Source organism: Manduca sexta, chromosome 14 (assembly GCF_014839805.1).
Source record: "Manduca sexta isolate Smith_Timp_Sample1 chromosome 14, JHU_Msex_v1.0, whole genome shotgun sequence".
In the NCBI taxonomy this organism is placed as follows: domain Eukaryota; kingdom Metazoa; phylum Arthropoda; class Insecta; order Lepidoptera; family Sphingidae; genus Manduca; species Manduca sexta.
In genome coordinates, this window is record NC_051128.1 from 11,710,331 (window position 1) to 11,730,445 (window position 20,115).

Genomic DNA, 20,115 nt, shown 5'->3' on the forward strand with positions numbered 1-20,115 from the left:
AGTCAATGTAGACGCTGTCAACTTGGTGTCCACCATCCATGCTACCGGTGACAAAGTCAGTAAAGACGAGAAGGTTCGACACAGTGGACCTACTCCTGAGAAAGCCGTGCTGATTAATAGAAAAACTAGACTGCAAACAGTTGTAAAGCTGGTTATATACAATTCGTTCAAATATTTTGGCTAAAAGGCAAAGTTTTGAGACCGGTCTATAATTTGTGACATCAACTTTCGACCCTTTTTTGTGGACAGGGGTGATGAAAGCCGATTTCCATAGATTAGGCATAACACCTTCGCTTATAGAGCGTGTGAATAGTATGGAAACCGGCATTGCCAGCTCACCCGCACATTGAGTTATAACTGCGGCTGGCAACATATCGGGGCCAGCAGATTTGCTAAGGTCCAAAGATTTTAGCAGTCCTTGAACCTCATCCACATTAATTTCAACAGAGTTTATATCACACACAGTGTCATCAACGGAAACCTCATTAGTCGAAGCTACTTCTGGATCTGAAAAAGTAGTAAAAAAATATTTTGAGAACAACTCACATATTCCTGGATCATTATTAGCAGTGCTACCAGCGTAGGACATAGTGGACGGAAAATTGTTACACAAACGCTTACCTTTGACGTATGCCCAGAAAGCTTTAGGGTTATCAGTAATATTCCGTTCGATCATATTTATATAATCGTTATAACATTGGCGTTCCATTTCTTTAGCCCTGTCACGTAGTAGGCAAAACGAATTGCGATCTGAGATATTATGGTACACTTTGAATTTGGATAAAAATTTATATTTTTCTTTAATTACTTTGATTAGAGATGTGCTGAACCAGTTTGGATATCTGCGGCCATAAGAAACACGGCAGGGTACATAATTATCCTTTAATTTATTTATTATTGTATAAAATGCACTTAGGGCATCCTCCAAACTACCGCATGACAAAATTGTGTTCCATTGAACGCTTGACAATTCAGAGCGAATTTTTTCATAGTCCGCTTTGCTATATTGATAAACTGTGCGCTTAGTTGCATTCATTAAGTGAAGTTGTACAAAATTCGCTTCCACTAACAGGGCTCTATGATAAGGGTCTTCCGGAACCAAGGGGTCTAAACATGCAGACACAGATACGGAATCATTGCTTAAAACTAAATCTAAAATTTTATTATTAATATTACGAATATAATTAAATTGTTTCATATTACAAATATTTAAAGTATCCAGAAATTCAAAAATATATTTAGTAGGCGAAGACACCGAAGGTATGTCCTCGGTTGTGGACCAATTAATACTACTCATATTAAAATCACCAAGAATAATGAATTTGTCCATAGGGTTACTATTAGTTAATATAACTAGTTTATTGAGAAAGTTCGTGAGCTGGGTAGCAAAATCATTACCAAGATTCTGATTACACAAGTATATTGTACACAGATGAAGCTTGAAAGAAGAATTCCGTCGACCAGTGTGTAATGACAAAGACACCCACAAATCTTCCGCACTGGATTGCCAGTCCGATCTGATAGTAGCCACTAAATCGCGGCGTACTGCAATAGCGACTCCTCCACCCCGTGATTGACCCGTAATATTATAAACTCGATCACGACGCCAGATTAAATACCTTTCATCAAAGAGTTCACTATCAGATACCCCATCCAAAAGCCAGGTTTCAGTCAAAGTAACGATGTCATAACTACTCAAACTTAAGTTCCGCAAAAATTTCTCAGTCTTAGTCCTCAATCCACGCACGTTCTGATGATAAATTCTTAAACTAGTCATTTATACTTTAACAAATCAATAACAAGATGAATAAGTATCCGTAATAATATGAGAAATAGTACGAAATATAATATAAAAATTCCAATCTTGCACAAACAAAAGTAAGGCATAAAACTGACATAGATGCAAAGGCGTAAAGAAAAAATAAAATAAAAATAAAAACACAGTTCATAACATTTGCTAATAGCCACAATAAGCAAAAACAAAAAAAAATAATAAAAGTTAAAAAAATATACTAGATCATTAGCGAATAATGGCAAGCCAATTATACAAAAGAAATGCGGGTGACAAATAAAAATCGGTAAGGCAACACAATAGATGACTAATAGGCGAACAAAGGCGATCATTAGTGAACAAAAGAATGCGACAAGGCTCATAGCGATTCTCAAACTGTTTAAAACAAATAAATATTTTAAGTAAAATATTTTAGTAAAAATAATTAACAATTCATATCTCAACATAATTTCAACAAGTCCTCTTCTGACCGGATAATAAATGATTTGGTGTTCGTATCCCTCCTGGCGAATATTTTGGCATGTTTCACCCACACAAACTGAAAATTATGATCCTTAGCAAGTGCTTTAGCCCTAGATAAAAGAATCTTAATCTTGGGGGTTAGATGGTCATTCAGATATATAACACCTTGACCATTAAGACCAATATCGGCAGGTGTCACGGACTTCTTAAGCGAGCGAGCAGCAGCCAAGAAATCTTCCTTCGTATACCTATTTGTAAAGGATACAACAATATTTTTCTGCCCAGCTACATTACTAGGGACTCTGTGCACAAAATTGATTTGAGACTTATTCACTGGATAAGATATTTTGTTTGCGATTTTGAACACCACATCAAACAAATTCTCCCTGTCTCTCATAGGAACACCTTTAATCTCCAAATTATTAATCCGGAGCCACTGATCTTTCTCGTCCAGACTAGCTCCCAATTTAGAGACTAACTTTGTTAATGAGACAATATCATCTTGAGCATTCTCCAAATCCACTACTCTTTTTTCCAGGTTAGTAATTTTCGAGGTAAATTCCGACGTAGTGGCCTTAAGATCAGCAAGTTCTTTTTTTACTTCTCTTATGTCTTCAGCAAGAGTAGAGAGTGGCATAAGTTTGAGATTTATGTTGGATATCTCTCTCATAATATTTTCCAGGGTGACTGCCGGCGATGGAGAACTCGATGGATTACTTGTTCCCGAGCTTTTACCGGAATCTTTGCAGGATAGACACTTCCACTTAGAACGTCGATCACCTAATTTGCGATATCCGGCTTCCGATATCCCTGAACACGGATAATCGAAATGTTTTTCACACATGGAGCACTGAATAGCATCGAAAACGTCATCACCACATCTTCCACACACAACCATTTTGCGCGTTAAAAGGAAAAAAAAAAAAAAAAAATATATATATATAAAAATATTTGAAAAAAAAAATTTTTTTACTAGGCGGAAAAAGTTTGAGAACCGCTGACGCTAACGACAAGACGTGTGGTTCGGTAAACAGAGGAAAGACGACTTTATGTTTGATTTACAAATTATTTTGCTCAGTCGTAGGCAATATACAATTATTCCTCTGGCATTATAAATAGTAATAAGTGGTGTTGTGATCATTTACCATCACACATACCACTTGTTGGTTTGTCCATCTTTCCATAATTAAGTATTAAAACAAAAATGTTTCAACTAAAACATTAAAATTATAACTTTAATACAAATTATTCTAAATTTTTTCTATCTGATTCAAATCTCTTGGCAATTGTGGGTACGCAAATGGTGAACCATCCCTGGTTGATGCGTATATAGTAACAATGTGTGTTGGTATGTGTGCGGATTATGAACAACATACGGCGCACTGTAGCCGGCGACTGCCGATGCGAAGTATACGTTCTGCGACATTGTAAACAGAATGAAATGGGACATGTGGTGAGTGAAATACGTAAAATATGCGAGGGAGCGGTAGCAATTATATTTCCTGTCCAATTTGCTCCGTTAAGTGTAAACAACATGATATCAACATTTTACAAAACTTTAGGTTGAAATTAAATTTACTATCCACTTATTTCTCATTATTCGCGTCTGTATTTGAACAGAGTACTACTGATTTAAAATGTTTTGTTGTAAGTACTATGTGCAGCCAGTGGCGAAACATTAGTTTTTGCCGTTCGGGACTGACCCCAAATTTACCGGCCCAAGGCGCCAGAGAGCGTAAAAACTGTTTCAATAATGAACTAGGTACTAGTATATGCCAATAAGTAATGACAAAATATTAAACGATAAAGTGCATTGAACTTATATTTTAGGCAATTTGCCCCCCTCCAGAAACTACGCCACTGTTAACGTTGGTTAAGGTATAAACTTGCGTCTACGTAGTAAACATAGCGTCGACCATAACACTGGTCCTGTTATATTTTACGATCGCTAGATTGTTGCTCTAACATGAATCGTCACAAAGTTGGGTTACGTCAATGTTTATACACACTTGACTGTGTTCCTAGAGCCGTGACAAATGTCCCTCTGCATGGCCGGGCATTGGGTGTGGGGACTGAGTGCACAATGGCCTTTGGGGGATGGTGACTAGATTTGGACTGTTTAAGATTGACCAGCATGCCTTAAATCTTGATTTTATTCTTTACGCAATACAGGCCACCTGGCATAACGCAGAATATGTGGTTTAGGTTTGAAACGAAATTATAACGCATTGAAACAACATTAAACGTCCACTTGTATTGCACTGCGATCACCATTCTGAGATAATGATTCATATAATTCAGATGTCAAGTCTCACAAAACCCTATTGTTAAGTATGCAGTACGGGACACAAGTGAAACAAACGCTGGCTCGTAACGCACTAATTTATTAGCCCATCGACAACGGCGTGTACGCAGCACGTTATACTTATAACTACATGTATAACACCTATATTATACTACATATATCAACCTCAAGAAATATGCGCACAGTTAGAAAACTCATATAACTAAAAAAACCTAAAATAAAATTTCCATTAATTCCAGATGCTGCAAGAGAAACGGCTATGCATCCTTGGCGCGGAGCTGTCCGAGCTGGACGTGTTCGAGCGGCTCCTGCGCTTCGCCGGCGCCCAACTGAAGCTCCTGCAGTGCTTCCAGGTATCACTTGTTCGTTGCTCTTTCGTGTTGTGTGTGCTCACGTGTTAATCGATGTTTTGTCTCGGAGCTGGACGGCACGACGAGTCTGCAGCGCTTCGCCACAGCGCATCTCAAACTGCTCCACTGCTTTCAGGTGAGGTGTTTATGCTTTTTGTTAAGCATGGATTAGATTAGCAAGGAAATGTGCTGAAGTGAGGGAATTGTAGGTTTTGAAATTTTATTATAAAGAACTGGTTAGATAAGAAGTATATATTTATAATTTATTAAACGCTAACCGTTCCATATCACAGATCTGGACATTAATCTCTATAACAGTGTGTTAAATATGTAATTATTTAATGCAAACTCGTTGACAGTCAATAACGCACCCTCGTCTTTATTGTGACAGGTCTAAACCTCCCAGTCATATATACGAGTATAACACAGTGTAAACTCGTAACACCGCCGCGTAACGTTGTCTTCGTGAAATAAGCGCGAAATTATATTCTATAAGTAAATTTCTATTGTCTTAAACGCGACTCGATGCGTTACGTAAGGAGGACATTAAATTGATAGGTTGCGTTCCATAAACACTAACAAGTTGACTTCCGGAAGCGACTTAACCGTATGAACAATCATGGTAAGCTAACTCTGCAGATCTTGAAACTTCCAGCATTTGCAGTCGCATGTGTATAGTATTATGAATGTTTAAGCTAGTGTAAATATATTTGGAAGAACTTGTGCAGTATTTTGCTACGAAAACTTGCTAGTCTGAACTTAGCTTCAGATGTGCGATTAACGCGATTTTTGTGTTTATGGATATGATTTAATTGATTTGATTAATACTCGGAATTATATGAGGATAGTTTTCCTATTGCTATGATGACATTCCTGTTCACTACTATCTGGATGCGCACCTCCATACAATCGTGTCCAAATTTGAGTTGAAAGAACAAGCAACAGCCACATACACAGGAGATATACAAATAAAAGGAATATAAGATGGATATATATTGAAAGGAAAATTACACATAATAGTCACGATATTGCATTTATTTCAAATAATTGACATTAGATAGAGAGTTCAATAAAAAAACCAAGTCGACTTTCTGATTATTATCGAAGTTTCTCCCAAATTGGCCACGAATTAAAAGTTGCCTCTCATTGGAGTGTGTTAAAGTATAATTTGGAACTTTAAAATTGACGTCAACATTAGCGTCCTATTCAGTTATATTTTAAAGCCGTAAGAACTAAAATGGCGTAAGTAATATTTCGGGAAAAAAACACGGTTTTTTTTTCTGAAAAAATAAATTCCCCGCGATATAATTCCCCGTCTAGTCATAGACGTCTTCGTTTCCATACTGTATGACTTAAGTAACATATAGCAAATGAAAAGGAATACTAACCGCAAAGTACGTCGAGTTCATCAATTACTTAGAACTTGCGATTGCTCACACGTTTACGTTCGTGGAAGTTACCACGGTGCATTGATGGTGCAGAAGTCATCTAACTAATTTTGTTAGAAAAAAAAGTAAAGAAAAGCTAATGTTTATTCGTCAAATATATTTACGTTTTGCCTAAACGGTTTGCTAAGGTTATTTTCGTGATATGTGATAAGGAAGGTTATAACATTGGGCATAATTTAAAGTCCAGCTTTTAAAAACTGTTTATGTTATGTAGGATTTGTGTTTTTAATTTTTATCTTGTTCCAACAATAAACTTTTCTTTCTAATAAAATCTTCCTTGAAATCCAGCCATGGAAAACTTTCGCTATTATATTCGGTAAAACTCCAATAAACAGATATAAGGCCATAAACAAACAAGAAATATGACGGGAAGAGGATATTTTCCACGCACAATCACTGGCGAAGCTTGTAAATAAAATCATTAGGTACAAGGTTTATCTCCATTAGTGTCCAACCGAAGGTTCGTTTTCGGCTTCGGTCAGAATCAAAATGGGTCGAAGGTTGTTATTAAGCATCGAAATTGAACGTAAAGTAAATATTATAATTTTCGTTGTTACAAAATGTTATTCTTTTGTCAACTTTTTAAAACTTCTAGATCGACTTGTAGAGACGATATTTTTTTCTTTCTATATTATATAGGTATAGTTAATATTATAAACAGCCAATTTTAAAATTGCAGGTTATAATATATTTTTAACGCGCTTGTAGCCTGTTTTGAATAAAATTCTTAGAGTTTTTATGCCGTTGAGTCGATAGCCGATTAATCGGCTTCGGCTTCGGTCAGAAATCGACCTTCGCTGGACACTAATCTAGGCATCGCAGTCGGGACTCGAAACTTTGAAAAGGCGTTGCGACACACAGACGCCGCTGTTCCAATCTACAAGGCAATCATAGCTAACCAATAATAAACCCAACAAAAACTACATACCGTAATGTGAATTATACACTATACAGTTTGTTCGTGACTTCGCTCGTGTGAGGCTTTTTGTACAATAATAATCAAACCAAAGTAATATATACTAGCTTTTGCTTGCGTCTTCGCACGTATGGACCTGGCCTCGTGACAAACACAAAAGTAGATGCCTATATCTTTTCCCCGGGTTCCATCTAACTCAGCCCCTAAAATTCATCAAAATTGGTTTAGTCGTTTTGCCGTGAAAGCTGTCTAACAAGGTTATTATAGCATTAATATTATCATAGAGAAAGCAGATCGTGTAGCGTTTTGATTGTTAAATATTTAATGATTTGTTTTGTTTACGCCAATGTTCGATATTAAAATAAATTAATTTTCTGGATTTGGTGGTAATTGTTGGTGATAGGTCTCTCATATGTGATAGTCCGCCTGGGTAAGTACCACCGCAATGTCTATTTCTACCGTCAAGCAACATTGGGTAGTTATTATTCTGATCCGGTTTGAAGGAAATTGTAGGCAGAATAACTACTGGACATAATAAGTCTTAACACCTCATGTCTCAGGATGTCGAGCGCAGTAGAATACCAAACAATACTTTGTATTTCAAGGTGTTGGATGGTGTTTCTACTGTTTATGGACGGTCATGTCGCTTACCATGAGGAGAACGGCGAGTACGTCTCGTTATTCAAAGCAATAATAAAAAATATTTTAGTTTTTATTTTCTCCCAACGTTTCGAAGACTTTGCAGCCTTCATGGTCACGGGACGGACAGAGCTGTTAGTTTTATTTAAATGTTAAATATTTTTTATAATAATTTCAGTACTTCTATACACAACACACAAACATACAAATTTTACGTATCATGTATCCGTGCATCCATCAGCATTATAGTATCTTACGGTCATCAATATCACATCAGCGCCACTGACGCTGAGACATTGAAAAACACAACAGCGACATGCAAACAAGCACCGTCGTATCTCGAACGGAATACTTTCATCTCGACGGATCGGGTTTTTGTTACTTTCGATTTCGCGGTAAACATCGCTTGTGACGTTTGAATGTGGAATTAATTTTACTAGTTGTTTTGTTTTTTCGTGCGATGTTATTTTATTGAAAGTTATAAAGGAGTATGATAAATTACAATAGATGGTGAGACTCATAAATTTTAAATTGAATTTTGATAACGTATTGATATCGGTCGTCATTTTATTACAATCTACGTGGTCGCCTGATGATTAAAAGTTGCTTAATAACTTACTAAAAGTTGGGATCCTAGTTTACGTCCTTACAACGTAGATTTTGAAAAAAATACGCAATAGAAATTGTCGTTGAGTTACTGATTTTAAACATAACAAGCTCATGAAATCACATACTGACAAAATTATCGTTAAATGCGAACAGTAGCATCTATGTATATGTGAGTCCTCGGTTGCAGGAATTAATTATACGACCGAACTTTGTCATAAAACCTTAGACTCATTATTCCACTACAAACTTTACTTTCGGGCATTACATGGAATCCAACTAGCAGTCCTGTGTACTACAGTGGTCAGTGGTCATTACTTATGGCATGTGAATATGTTTCAAACAAACCAGCATTGCATCTGCTGGCGAGGCAGCCGTTGTGCCAATCTCTACCACTCCACTTACCATCAAGTGAAATGATATTATTTTGGCATATAAGGAAAAACCTTATACCCTATTACATGGCGCTACATAGGGAGTCCTACACCTCTGCCTACCCCTGTAAAGGGAAAAAGGCGTGATGCTATGTATGAATGTTGTTTCGCAGGCGGTGATTGAGCACGGATCGAAGCTGTCTGCAGAGCTCGCGGCCGCCTACACCGCCAAGTGTGAACTCAAGTCCAGGAGTGACGAGGCGCTCATACACCTCGGACTCAGGCTAGGTGAGTACGGGCAGTGATATAGTATACAGTATTTTAATATCACGTTACTCAATGAAACCACATATTGTGTCCTTCGGCCTCATTCGGGGTCAGGTAAACATAATTTGAGTTTAGCATCTTCCGTTTCCGCGTCACATCTCAACGTAGGAACATCCGGTTATCCCTACTCTTGACAGCTTGATGACGTATTTCCGATTTCCGTTCATCAGGTGGCAGCGGCACGCTTTTTTGCTCATTGGCATCCTGTTTTTCGGACGGTTCACATCTCAAAATTTTTAAGTTTATAATACAAAAATATTTAAATTTTCTTGAAAATAACACTTTACAATAAGTTCATCGAATTGTAGATGCAAATGAAAAAGTGTAACTTTCGAAAAAAATAAATAACAATGAAAAGTAATTTTAACTTAATACGCCCTAATGTCACTGAACTACAAAATAGTAATAAAAAAAAACAAAAAGTAAAATTTGGACTTGTAGTGAAAGTATTCATTATTCATGGATGATTTTTGGCATGATAGTAGCGGTAAATATGAGTATGTGGTTAATTTATAAACGCAATGTAAAAAACTCTGATTCAATAAGACTCAGTCTGGATACATAAAGTAAATAAATAATTTTTCTGCGAACGATAGTAAAAATTTCAACTTTAATATTCGAATTTAAATAAAAATATATCAGTTTTAGTAAGATATATTTGACACATTTAATGGTTACCAACGTGCCTTGACAACAGTCGTGTAGCACCCGTGTAATCACCCAATGAAACCTGCCCACATTAATAAACTGTCTACATAATATTATAACAAAAATATACATTGTATTTTTTACTATGACGTCTTTGAGATCACAATAATCTACCTCAAAGCTTAAATTTACGCTTTACTGGTGACATATAAAGTGCTGGTTTAGGACGCCATGCCCCCAAATTAATATGGATAATGAACTATTTAGTTGTCAAGCATTCCTGTTTTATAACCCTAATCTGTTGTAAATTGAAGGTCTACGGCTGTCTGTAGCCCGTCCAGGAAAATAAAAAACCTAGCCATATTAAGTTGTGGTAAAATATGGAACTAATGTTTTGTACTGATGACGTTAACTTTAAAAAGAAAAAGTTTCGCTTCCAAAGTAGTATTTGTATATCTCTGGTCAGTCTATCTTAATACTTAAACACGTGTTGTTTGGTTCATCAGGCGGGTTCCTCAACGAGGCCGGTTGGTATGCGGACGCGCAGCGCGTGCTGCTGCAGTGCCGCGACCTGTGCCAGGCGCAGCCGCAGACTACTTACTACAAGAGACTCACGCTTGAATGTTGCCATAGGTGAGTGGTTGACGGAGCGCATTGTGATTGTCGATGTAAGTTCAGGAGGAAGACTGGTCAACTGCGTCGTTATAGTAAACGAATTTATGGAATGTCCTTAGACAAAACACTTCATAGTTTAAGTGACTCTGTGGGCATAATTATATAAGGCCCTCATACAAGTTCATATTAGGCATATGTTCTAATAACTTAAATACAGTTATTGTTATTGTTTCTTCCTATCACTTTACTATGAATATATTATAGTAGAGCATCTGTTACCTTTCTATTAACAGTTCTATACGTTTATATACGTTTTGTTGTTGCAGATTATTAAACACACAGTCGGCGTATTGCTGCTTCCCCGCTGCGGCGGAGACGTATTCCCTGGCGCTGAGGCTGCTGGGCATGCGCGAGGATGCGCAGGAGTTGCCGCCGGGACCTTTCGCGGTCGGAGACACTTGCACCAAAGCGCTACAGACTGACCCCGAGACAGACAGGTGGGTATAGTATGCTGTTACTAAAAAACATCAATTATAATCTTTAAAGTAATTTTTAGGTATAGTTGTGTTTCCGGTTTCCTTTGCAACTTCTTTTAGAGAACTTTTCACACGATTTTCAGAAATTAAAGTGGGCTAAATATGAATCCGGGACTTGTTTATCTACGTGCCGAATCTCATTAATTTCTTGTATTGAACTGGTGACAAAATATATCTAACCATGTTCATAAACTTTGTTTTACAGTATAGAAAACGACCCCTCGGAGGAGTGTTCGGCGGCGCGGCGCTGCGCGTGCGCGGGCGGCGGGTGTGGCGGCGGGTGCGGCGGCGCGCGCGCGTGGGGCTGCGGCGCGCTGGCGGCGCGGCTGTGCAAGGAGTTCAGCGCGCTGTTCTTCGTGCGCTGCGACTACGGCGCCGCGCACGCCTGGAGCATGCGCGCGCTCGCGCTGCTCACGCCCGACACGCCGCCGAGGTGCGACACACCCATCATCGATACTCTATATTTTCATCTAGTCTTTAGTAAATTTCTGGCATGTAATAATGCACCAAACTAAGTAAGATGTCGGCTTTATCTAAATAGTATCTTCTAAAAAAGCAGCGATAGCCTAGTTGGTTGTGGAACGGACTGCCGAGACGAATGTCCGCAGGTTCAAATCCCAAGGGCCACACACCTCTGATTTTTCTAAAAAATGATGTGTGTATTCTTTGTGAATTATCGTTTGCTTTATCGGTGAAGGAAAACATCGTGAGGAAACCTGCATACCTGAGAAGTTCTCTATTGGAATTTCGAAGGTGTGTGAAGTCTACCAATCTGCACTAGGCCAGCGTGGTGGACTAAGGCCTAATCCCTGTCGGTAGTAGAGGAGGCCCGTGCTCAGCAGTGGACAAGTATATAATACAGGGCTGATATTATTATATCTTCTAATATCAGTTGCGTCGTGATGTTGCAGGATAACGGTGGAGGTGCTGCGCGCGTGCGGCAAGGCGTGCGTGGTGAAGCGGCGGTTCGGCGCGGCGGCGCTGCTGGTGCGGCAGGCGGTGGCGCTGGCGCGGCGCCACTTCGGGCCGGCGCACCCGCGCACCGCCGCCGCGCTGCTCGACTACGGCTTCTACCTGCTCAACGTCGACTGCGTCGTGCACAGCGTCGCCGTGTACGAGGTAAGCACTACCCACTAGTACCATGTACAAATTATAATTACTACCTCAGTTTACCAATATCAGGTAACTTGAGGTACCAGTACCTTTTCAAACAGAATAGAGTATAGGCAAGCCTGAAATATATTTACCACAAATATATGAAAAAAAAAGACTACCTTTTCTTACCGATTAAATAAATCATGCATGATCGATAAGAAATGGTTTATCATTCCTTTTTTTTATTCATAAAAAATATAATTATTTATTTAGATCGGAGGCAATTAATACCTTGTCCATCGTATTTGTATCCAGGAAGCGTTATCGTCCCTGCGGCGCGTGTTCGGCCGTAGCAGTCTGCACGTGGCGACGGCACAGGAGGATCTCGCTTATGCACTCTACGTGCTCGAATACTCTTCAGGACGGTTCTACAAAGCACGGGACCATGCTGAGCGAGCCATACGCATCATCGAGGTACTACTGACTACCTACTATTACCATACGTTAGTTACAGTTGACATAGATAGTGTAAACATAGAATGTATTTTGGTACATTTTACTATAATAGTACTTTCATTTACTACGAGGTACCTAAATTGACCACTACGTATATTGACAAAAAAAATTATGTGTCATAAATTTTCTTGAGAAACAAACTGGTGGTTCATTGAAGAATAGCTTCGAAATATCCAACATTGCTTTCATGCAATACTTGGATATGCACTCATCCCAATAGTGTCAACAGAAAGAGTACTAAGTACTTAAAGATACGTTGTAAATGAGTACTAAAGGTACCGTGTCGTGCACAGAACCTGGTGCCGCGCGACCACCTGCTGCTCGCGTCTGCGAAGCGCGTGAAGGCGCTCATCCTCGAGGAGATCGCGCTCGACACCCCCGCCGGGCAGGACATGAGTGGTAATAGATTACAAGTACATTACTATAAGATAACACCGCAAACCACTTACGACTAACCGCTATTTTCTTTTTTCAAACTATCTCAAAAATTTACCAATCAGAACAAAGTTTTTTTGACACTTACAAATGTGTTGTTTTGATTGGTTCATTTTTGGAAACGGATTGAAGATTGAGATTGGGATCGTTTATTGAAAATTGTTGTACGTCGACTCATCAGCGTTGGTAGATGAGAATGGAGAGATGAGTAACTCGCCCTCATGATGTCACATAATGTTGACAGTAGCAATACCATCCGAACTGTGAATAACAAAAAAAAAACGCTCACATTTCATGAGGATAAGGGCTTTTGATCTTTTTATCCCTCACCAGCCTCCTTAAAGTATGCACTAATATACATCACGAATGTCCGTGTCGTTTAGTTGGTATTAGTTGAGAGACCAACACGTGAGTCTCACTTTGGTTTCTGGATCAATTACAGTTACTATCGGACGACACGAACGTACGTGTCGTGTTTGTTTTACCACATTCTAGACGGGCCGTCAAACAATATTCTATTAACAATTGCTGGTGGTAGGATATATTTTATATCAATATCAGGGCCCTTATTCTGTATGATAGTGTAAACGCGTAACACAGCCGTGTCATGTTATCTTCGAGAAATGTGCGTGGAATGGTATTCTGTAAGCCAAATTTCTATAGTCCTAAACATGATGCGTTGTGTTACGTGCTTGTTACGCACTGTCAAAGTAACGTGCGGGATAGAGAATAAGGCCCCTGGATGTTTAAAACCCGCCATAGTGGCCCTCATAAGTGTGTCGCGTTCCGGGATCAGCCTGTGTATATCCGGTTCTAACCGGCCGGCATAATTGTGTCGACTGTCGAGGGGTAATCATCTCTCGTCAGTCGACATTCTATTGAACCACTCTCCACTTATCATCAAGTCACTTTGCCGTCCCCGTATAAAAAAATATCACAAAACTAAATACGAAACTAATTCCAGAGCCGACCCTTCTCGAGGAGTCGGAGTCGCTGCACAAGGCGGCGCTGGCGTTGTCCATGATGGCGTTCGGCGAGAAGAACGTGCAGACCGCCAAACACTACGGGAACCTCGGCCGGCTCTACCAGAGCATGCAGAAGTTCCAGGCAAGTACTGTCACTGCGGGTCGTAGGGGGAGGGGTGTAAGATTTGTAAAGACAGTTGTGATGAGTGCGAGGAAAAAAGGAAATTGTGGTGTGTGCAGGGAAATAAGGAAGGTGGTAAAGTAATTAGGTGTTAGCCTTAGTAGATAAACACAATAGGGAATCTTCTTATGTTTGATTTTGTATATTATTCTAAATACAACTGTAAATAGTACGAAAAAGAAGCCCTTCTTCGAAAACTGCATAAAATTGTTTAAGAAATGAAGCAGTAATTCAGATTTCTAATATTACAATGTGCAAGAGTGGTCGCATAGTGGGGTTATCGCTTCATTTTAATTCCCAAAGAAATTTACCCCTTCTGCCGATATTTTAAGGCTTAAAACTTGTTGATTTGTTTCCTGATTGTAATTATTTTTTCTGTGTTACAATTTGTACGACGTAAATAGTGCCTATAGATTGATCCCATTTTGTTGGATGAAAAAAACCTATCGTAACGCACTACAACTGCATTAATTTTATCACACAGAAAATGAATCTGGTTTAGTATTTATTGATCGAAATACTGGCTAAATCACTGTTCTACCGATTAGGAATGATGGCAATGTGTTACTTTATTAACGTAAAAAAATATAATATGTCAAAGCAAAGAAAAGGTCCTCATACTTAACGTTATTAAAAGTCGTATTTCATGGTGTTCCAGGACGCAGAGACGATGCACCTGAAGGCGATCGCGATAAAGGAGGAGCTGCTCGGCCCCGAGGACTATGAGGTGGGACTCAGCATCGGACACCTCGCCTCGCTCTACAACTACCACATGAACATGCACTGCGCCGCCGAGAAACTCTATCTGCGCTCCATTAACATCAGTGAGTTTTATCGACTTTTGTGCTTTCAAATAAATCCACAAAAAACTTTGGTCAAAGTTCGTGATGAATCAAAAAACTATTTTGGTCTTTAATAGCTGCGATTAAACACACAGCCGGTGAATAAACGATCGGATCGGACGGTTCTCAATAAACGATCCCAAACTCAGTTTTTAATCCTATTTTGAGAATGAATCCTTCAAAATAACTGTCAAAAATAGCTTCGTTCTGATTGATCCATTTTTGAGATAGATTAAAAGAAAATCATCGGAATCGTTTATTGAAAATGGCGATCAGTAGTAACACCAAGTATTACTTACATGCGAAGGTCGTAACATTATAAGTCGCACAGTCTACAATCCTCGACACCCGCAGGTCTGAAGCTGTTCGGCGAGCGGTACTCTGGTCTGGAGTACGACTACCGCGGGCTCGTGCACGTGTTCACGCAACTCAAGAAGCACGACCGCGCCGACCACTACAACAGGGTCTTACAGCACTGGCACGGTACGTACTACATTAAATCATATAACGCACTCTTAATAAAATAATGACCCATTCCAAAATTGACAATTTGTGGGAATCGTCAAACAACCAATTTCTGTTTGCGACCTTTTAGGTTTTCTCCCTTTTTTTTTCAAGCTATAGGTTTCATTTTGTACCTATCATTAATAAGCTCAATTTTATAGCAACTTCAAAAAAACTTTTCCGACGACTGCCACAAATTAACAATTTTGAAATAGGTCATTATTTTATTAAGAGTGAGATAATATTAAAACTACGCGAGACATATTAAATTAGTTGAAAACAACACGAATCAGCCCTTGAGGATGACCTACTTAATAGATCGAAACCGGTCGACGATTCCGACTACGTAGACACTTGAGTAAAACCGTGTTTCTTTCGACTATTAAATGCTAACACATCACCTATAAACCGCTGAATGCATTTGTTACACATAAACTATGTCCTGTACAAACATACATTTGATTCCCGATAAAGATTTACACACGTACGAAGTGGCGAGCAAAACTTAGTATTTACTAAGTTTTGCTCAATACGATTCAAATTACAATATCTACCGTCATTCAAAAGTTCACTAAATTAATTACTTAGTGCTTTATAACTAGATTATCTAGTTGTAAACGTCCTATCTTTGAAGTTAAAACGCCTCCTTAGATCATGATTTTGTCACCCGCATTGCTATGGAGGGAAGTGGACAATTAATATTTCCAACTCGTCCCTATCTTTCTATTTGATTAATTTCGTTGCGGGATAATGACATATTAGTTTTTCCTGAGACTCGCCGAGCTTCACTACTGGGTGTCAAAAAATGCGTGCCACTGCTGATCCTGGCTTACAGGAGTTGTAGTGGTGGGTGTGAGGGCGGGAAAGCCTCTAAAAAAGTCTCTAAATTAATTAAACTTTCCCCCAGAATTACGAGAACAATCCAAAGCGGAGCAGCAACCGGCTCTGGGGGACGAGCAAGTGATGCCCCTCGAGGACCTGCAAGCCAAGTTCTTCTCGCCCAACGACTGAGCGCCGCGCCCACACGGTACGGCCCGAGTACACTGCTCACGGCGGTTAAATTATTTGTATACGAAACTTAGGGTAGGATAGCGGCCGCTTTGTCCAAACCAGAACGGTTTCCTAAAAAGCGTTTTTAATACTATAATTTCAAAGTCTACATTCGTTATACTTTGGTACTAATAGCTAGCATGTTCAGTGCGGTTGGTCGACTAGAGCTAAGTGACAGCTGACATAACTAACTATTATACGGATTAGCTAGAGTAGTCTAATCTACGCGAGCTAAGTTAGTGCTACCTTGACTTAGCTCTGGTCAACAACCCGCTTTATACAGAGTGCTACAAAATTATAAATTGAGAACGCCCTGTACATCTAAATTTTTTTGTTTCGTTATAAACTTCCAATGTTTTGCTCAGCGACAGTCACTGCCTTACCAGATTATTTTAGATATAAGTACGTATACAAATAAATTAGTGAGACTAGTTCCCGCGCCTCGCCGGCGCTGCCATTACGACGCTATGTTATAGTATAATGTGTATCCTTAGTTACGAGAGTTTGGTCTATTCTCACGACCGGCTCGACGACCCGACATTTTATATGATAAAGGGCAGATTTTGACTTCAATATCAATATTGACAAATATAGTGGACGTCACGGCCGTGCGAATAGGGCACTGAGGTGCCTCGTCGAGAATATCCACTGGAAATAAATGTTTAACGTAGTTTAGTGTTGGATGTTTGTTTGTCTGTTAATATGTTGGGTTAGAGCGGACCTAGGAGACCAATGCTCTTCTTCAGATTTTTTTTAATTAAGGCGGCCGTAGTGCTGCGCCCACGCATCATTAGATGCGACATTACTATATATAAATAAGCTGTAACACAACTTTGATCTGCACTGACTCTATAGGTCACCGTAAAAAGATGAAAACGAGCATTAAATCTCCATCTTTTAGCTAATGGCTGTAAAACTCTAATCTGTCCAAGGTATTGATCTCGTAGAGATATATTATGAATTCGATATAAGAAATAAATATAATATAGCTTTCATTAATCATGTATTTTTAATAACCAATATAAATCATGCTGGGTCATGCCAAATTCCCGCCAACTACCTCACAAAATTCTTTATCCATATTTAAATATCGAAAGCAGTCTATAAACCTTAGGCTTGTTCAGAAAAAAACTTACCTCCATGTTCATGGTGAACATCATGAAATAGTATCGTATATTCCATATTCGAGCTAGCCTCGTATGCAAGTTTCATACATTTTACAATATCGATATCGACATAGAACTCGATATATCGATATACCTATCGCTAAACGTTGGGATTAAATCTAGGTCCGCCCTGATTCCTTACTAGCAGACTTGAGCGGCAAAATAGTGGGAGTCTCTAAACACAGACGCACAATCGAATTGAACAGGGGACCTCATCGTCTAAGATATTTTTCCATTAACACGTGCGCATAATGTTTGTACGCCTCGACATTACGTTGGAACTTATAATGGAGTCAAGATTTTATATTAAGCTACTGTTAGCGAATTGTTAAAAAAAACTAGTACATCGTTTCATTTAAATACATTGCGTTTTTTACATAGAAGCAAAAATATAACTTTAGTCCCAGCGTAATGTGGCCAGGTTTTTTTAAGTCTACTGCGCATTGAGATAGGTCGTTTAGCTCGGTATAGTATCGACTACATAGACCTAACACGGCCTATTTCAATTAGTATTGGACTTAAACTCTAAAAAGATATCTCCGCAATGTTGGACTAGTTATGTGCTGATTCGATTGTTTATAGAATATTATTTAATCGATAATTAATTTAAAACTATCACAGATCTAGAAGACAACTAAAAATCAAAACCCGCAAATATTCTCTACGAAAAGTATTTTACTCATTAGGGCTTTATATTGTTTGTATATTTGTGTCTATGAAATGGGGACTTGGCGACACGTTACATCTAATTTTGGGTATTGAATGTTCACATTACAAACTTCGTTTTGAATATTCAGTACCCGATGTGTCGACAAAATTAAATTTAATTCAAGTAGATACCACTTGGATTTGATCTCATAATTATCGATAAATAGCTAATTCGGCAAAAATGTATCGATATCGACTGTCTCCATTTCATATCGACCCGAGTATTGTTTTTCAATGGAACTTGAACAGTATAAACAAATCTGAATCAAAATATTAGAACTAATAAGTTCAGACACTAATAGTGACTGCTCAATTTATTAATACTAGGTTAATTGACTTTCATTTCGTGAATTATATTACTTTTTTTTACTTATTTATGTATATTATCGACAGATTTAGTGATTACGGACACAGCCAACATTTTTTTGGTTTAAAATAAGAATGGAATTGAAATTACATACCAAACCATTTGTTGTATATTGTCTATGAAAAAAAAAGGCGGGAAACCTTTGTCTCAAGTTTTTCGCACATAATCATTTCGATTTATATAAGTTTTATTTGTACGAGATTACTGATTTCGATGTAGTTTGTAAACTTATGTTAATGTATTGTAGTACACAAAATCAGATGCGATTTCTGACGAATAGCTTTGTGTGGAGGTCACACGTGTATCGTACCTCGCTTCCTTTGAGTGGTTGATTTAGAACTCGTGAATTTAGTAAATTATCTTGATGTATTCTATTTCGCCGATGTTTGCTTAACTTAAGCCACCCAATTGCCAAGAAAACAGAGTAACTTAGAAGTAGTTATGTTTTGGCCGTTAGGAAGCCACTTAAATTAGGCAAGAGTCGGTGAATATTTACATAAGTGTATTTTAATTTTGTCTTATCGGTGAAGTTGTCTCTGGATCTCATGGTGTTAACGATAATTCAGTTTTTACCTTTATTATAAACATATCACTTTGGATCTCGTCAGGTAAAGCACACATTTTCAATACGGTACGGCTTCGTTTACCGGTCTGAAGATAGGAACGATGTTCGAGAAAGTATAGTAACTAATATTCGGACTAGAAATAATTCTTGACTACATTAGCAAACACAACCTGCCGCTAACTTCAGACTGACAGATACTGGCCGTACTGTACTGAACGTATTAAAGATGGATGCCGTCCAAAGACAACTTCATCGATATATTTATGTAAATAGTAGAATAATTTGCACGCGCGTTGCAAATGCGGAGGAGCCTCCGAGTATTTTTGTGGAGATGTATGGAGTGTGGAGTTGTATGGCTGTTACGTCACGTGCGTACGTGAGAATAAATATGTTTCGATGAGTCACGTGTTTTACTAACACCCAATACCTAAGTAAAAATACACTTTATACAATGATGTAGGTAAAATACAAGGTGGTTAAAAGTAATGTTACAATGTGAATTGGCTGCTATTTTGTGAGAAAAAAAAAAATGGGATGTAGATTTGAGGACGTTAAGTCCAAAAAATAATGTCAATCAAAGTCTACTTTCTGAGATGATGCAAATGTGTACTCGTTTTATGGTAGCAATATACTTTGTACATGAAGAGTCAAAGTCGATATTGCTTTGTCTAAAAGGCGCAAATATTTTCTTCACGATTCCCGT

The 20,115-nt window shown here is 38.5% G+C and overlaps 1 protein-coding gene across 3 annotated transcripts in view; it reads left to right on the forward strand.

Annotated features, from left to right (window-relative positions):
• LOC115446547 (amyloid protein-binding protein 2) overlaps nucleotides 1–19,812 on the forward strand; it is an 85,883-nt gene extending 66,071 nt beyond the window's left edge. Inside the window, exons 2-14 of one of the 3 annotated variants that reach the window (XM_030173234.2) lie at nucleotides 4,799–4,912; nucleotides 4,980–5,045; nucleotides 9,066–9,180; nucleotides 10,374–10,500; nucleotides 10,809–10,979; nucleotides 11,224–11,451; nucleotides 11,930–12,137; nucleotides 12,429–12,587; nucleotides 12,923–13,028; nucleotides 14,029–14,171; nucleotides 14,869–15,034; nucleotides 15,407–15,535; nucleotides 16,464–19,812. In XM_030173234.2, the coding sequence (XP_030029094.1) occupies nucleotides 4,799–4,912; nucleotides 4,980–5,045; nucleotides 9,066–9,180; nucleotides 10,374–10,500; nucleotides 10,809–10,979; nucleotides 11,224–11,451; nucleotides 11,930–12,137; nucleotides 12,429–12,587; nucleotides 12,923–13,028; nucleotides 14,029–14,171; nucleotides 14,869–15,034; nucleotides 15,407–15,535; nucleotides 16,464–16,567 (1,836 nt within the window). In that variant the 3' untranslated portion in view covers nucleotides 16,568–19,812. The remainder of the gene's footprint in view (nucleotides 1–4,798; nucleotides 4,913–4,979; nucleotides 5,046–9,065; nucleotides 9,181–10,373; nucleotides 10,501–10,808; nucleotides 10,980–11,223; nucleotides 11,452–11,929; nucleotides 12,138–12,428; nucleotides 12,588–12,922; nucleotides 13,029–14,028; nucleotides 14,172–14,868; nucleotides 15,035–15,406; nucleotides 15,536–16,463) is intronic. The other 2 variants (XM_037438712.1, XM_037438713.1) reach the window with 2 other exon arrangements.
• Nucleotides 19,813–20,115: the final 303 nt, after the last annotated feature.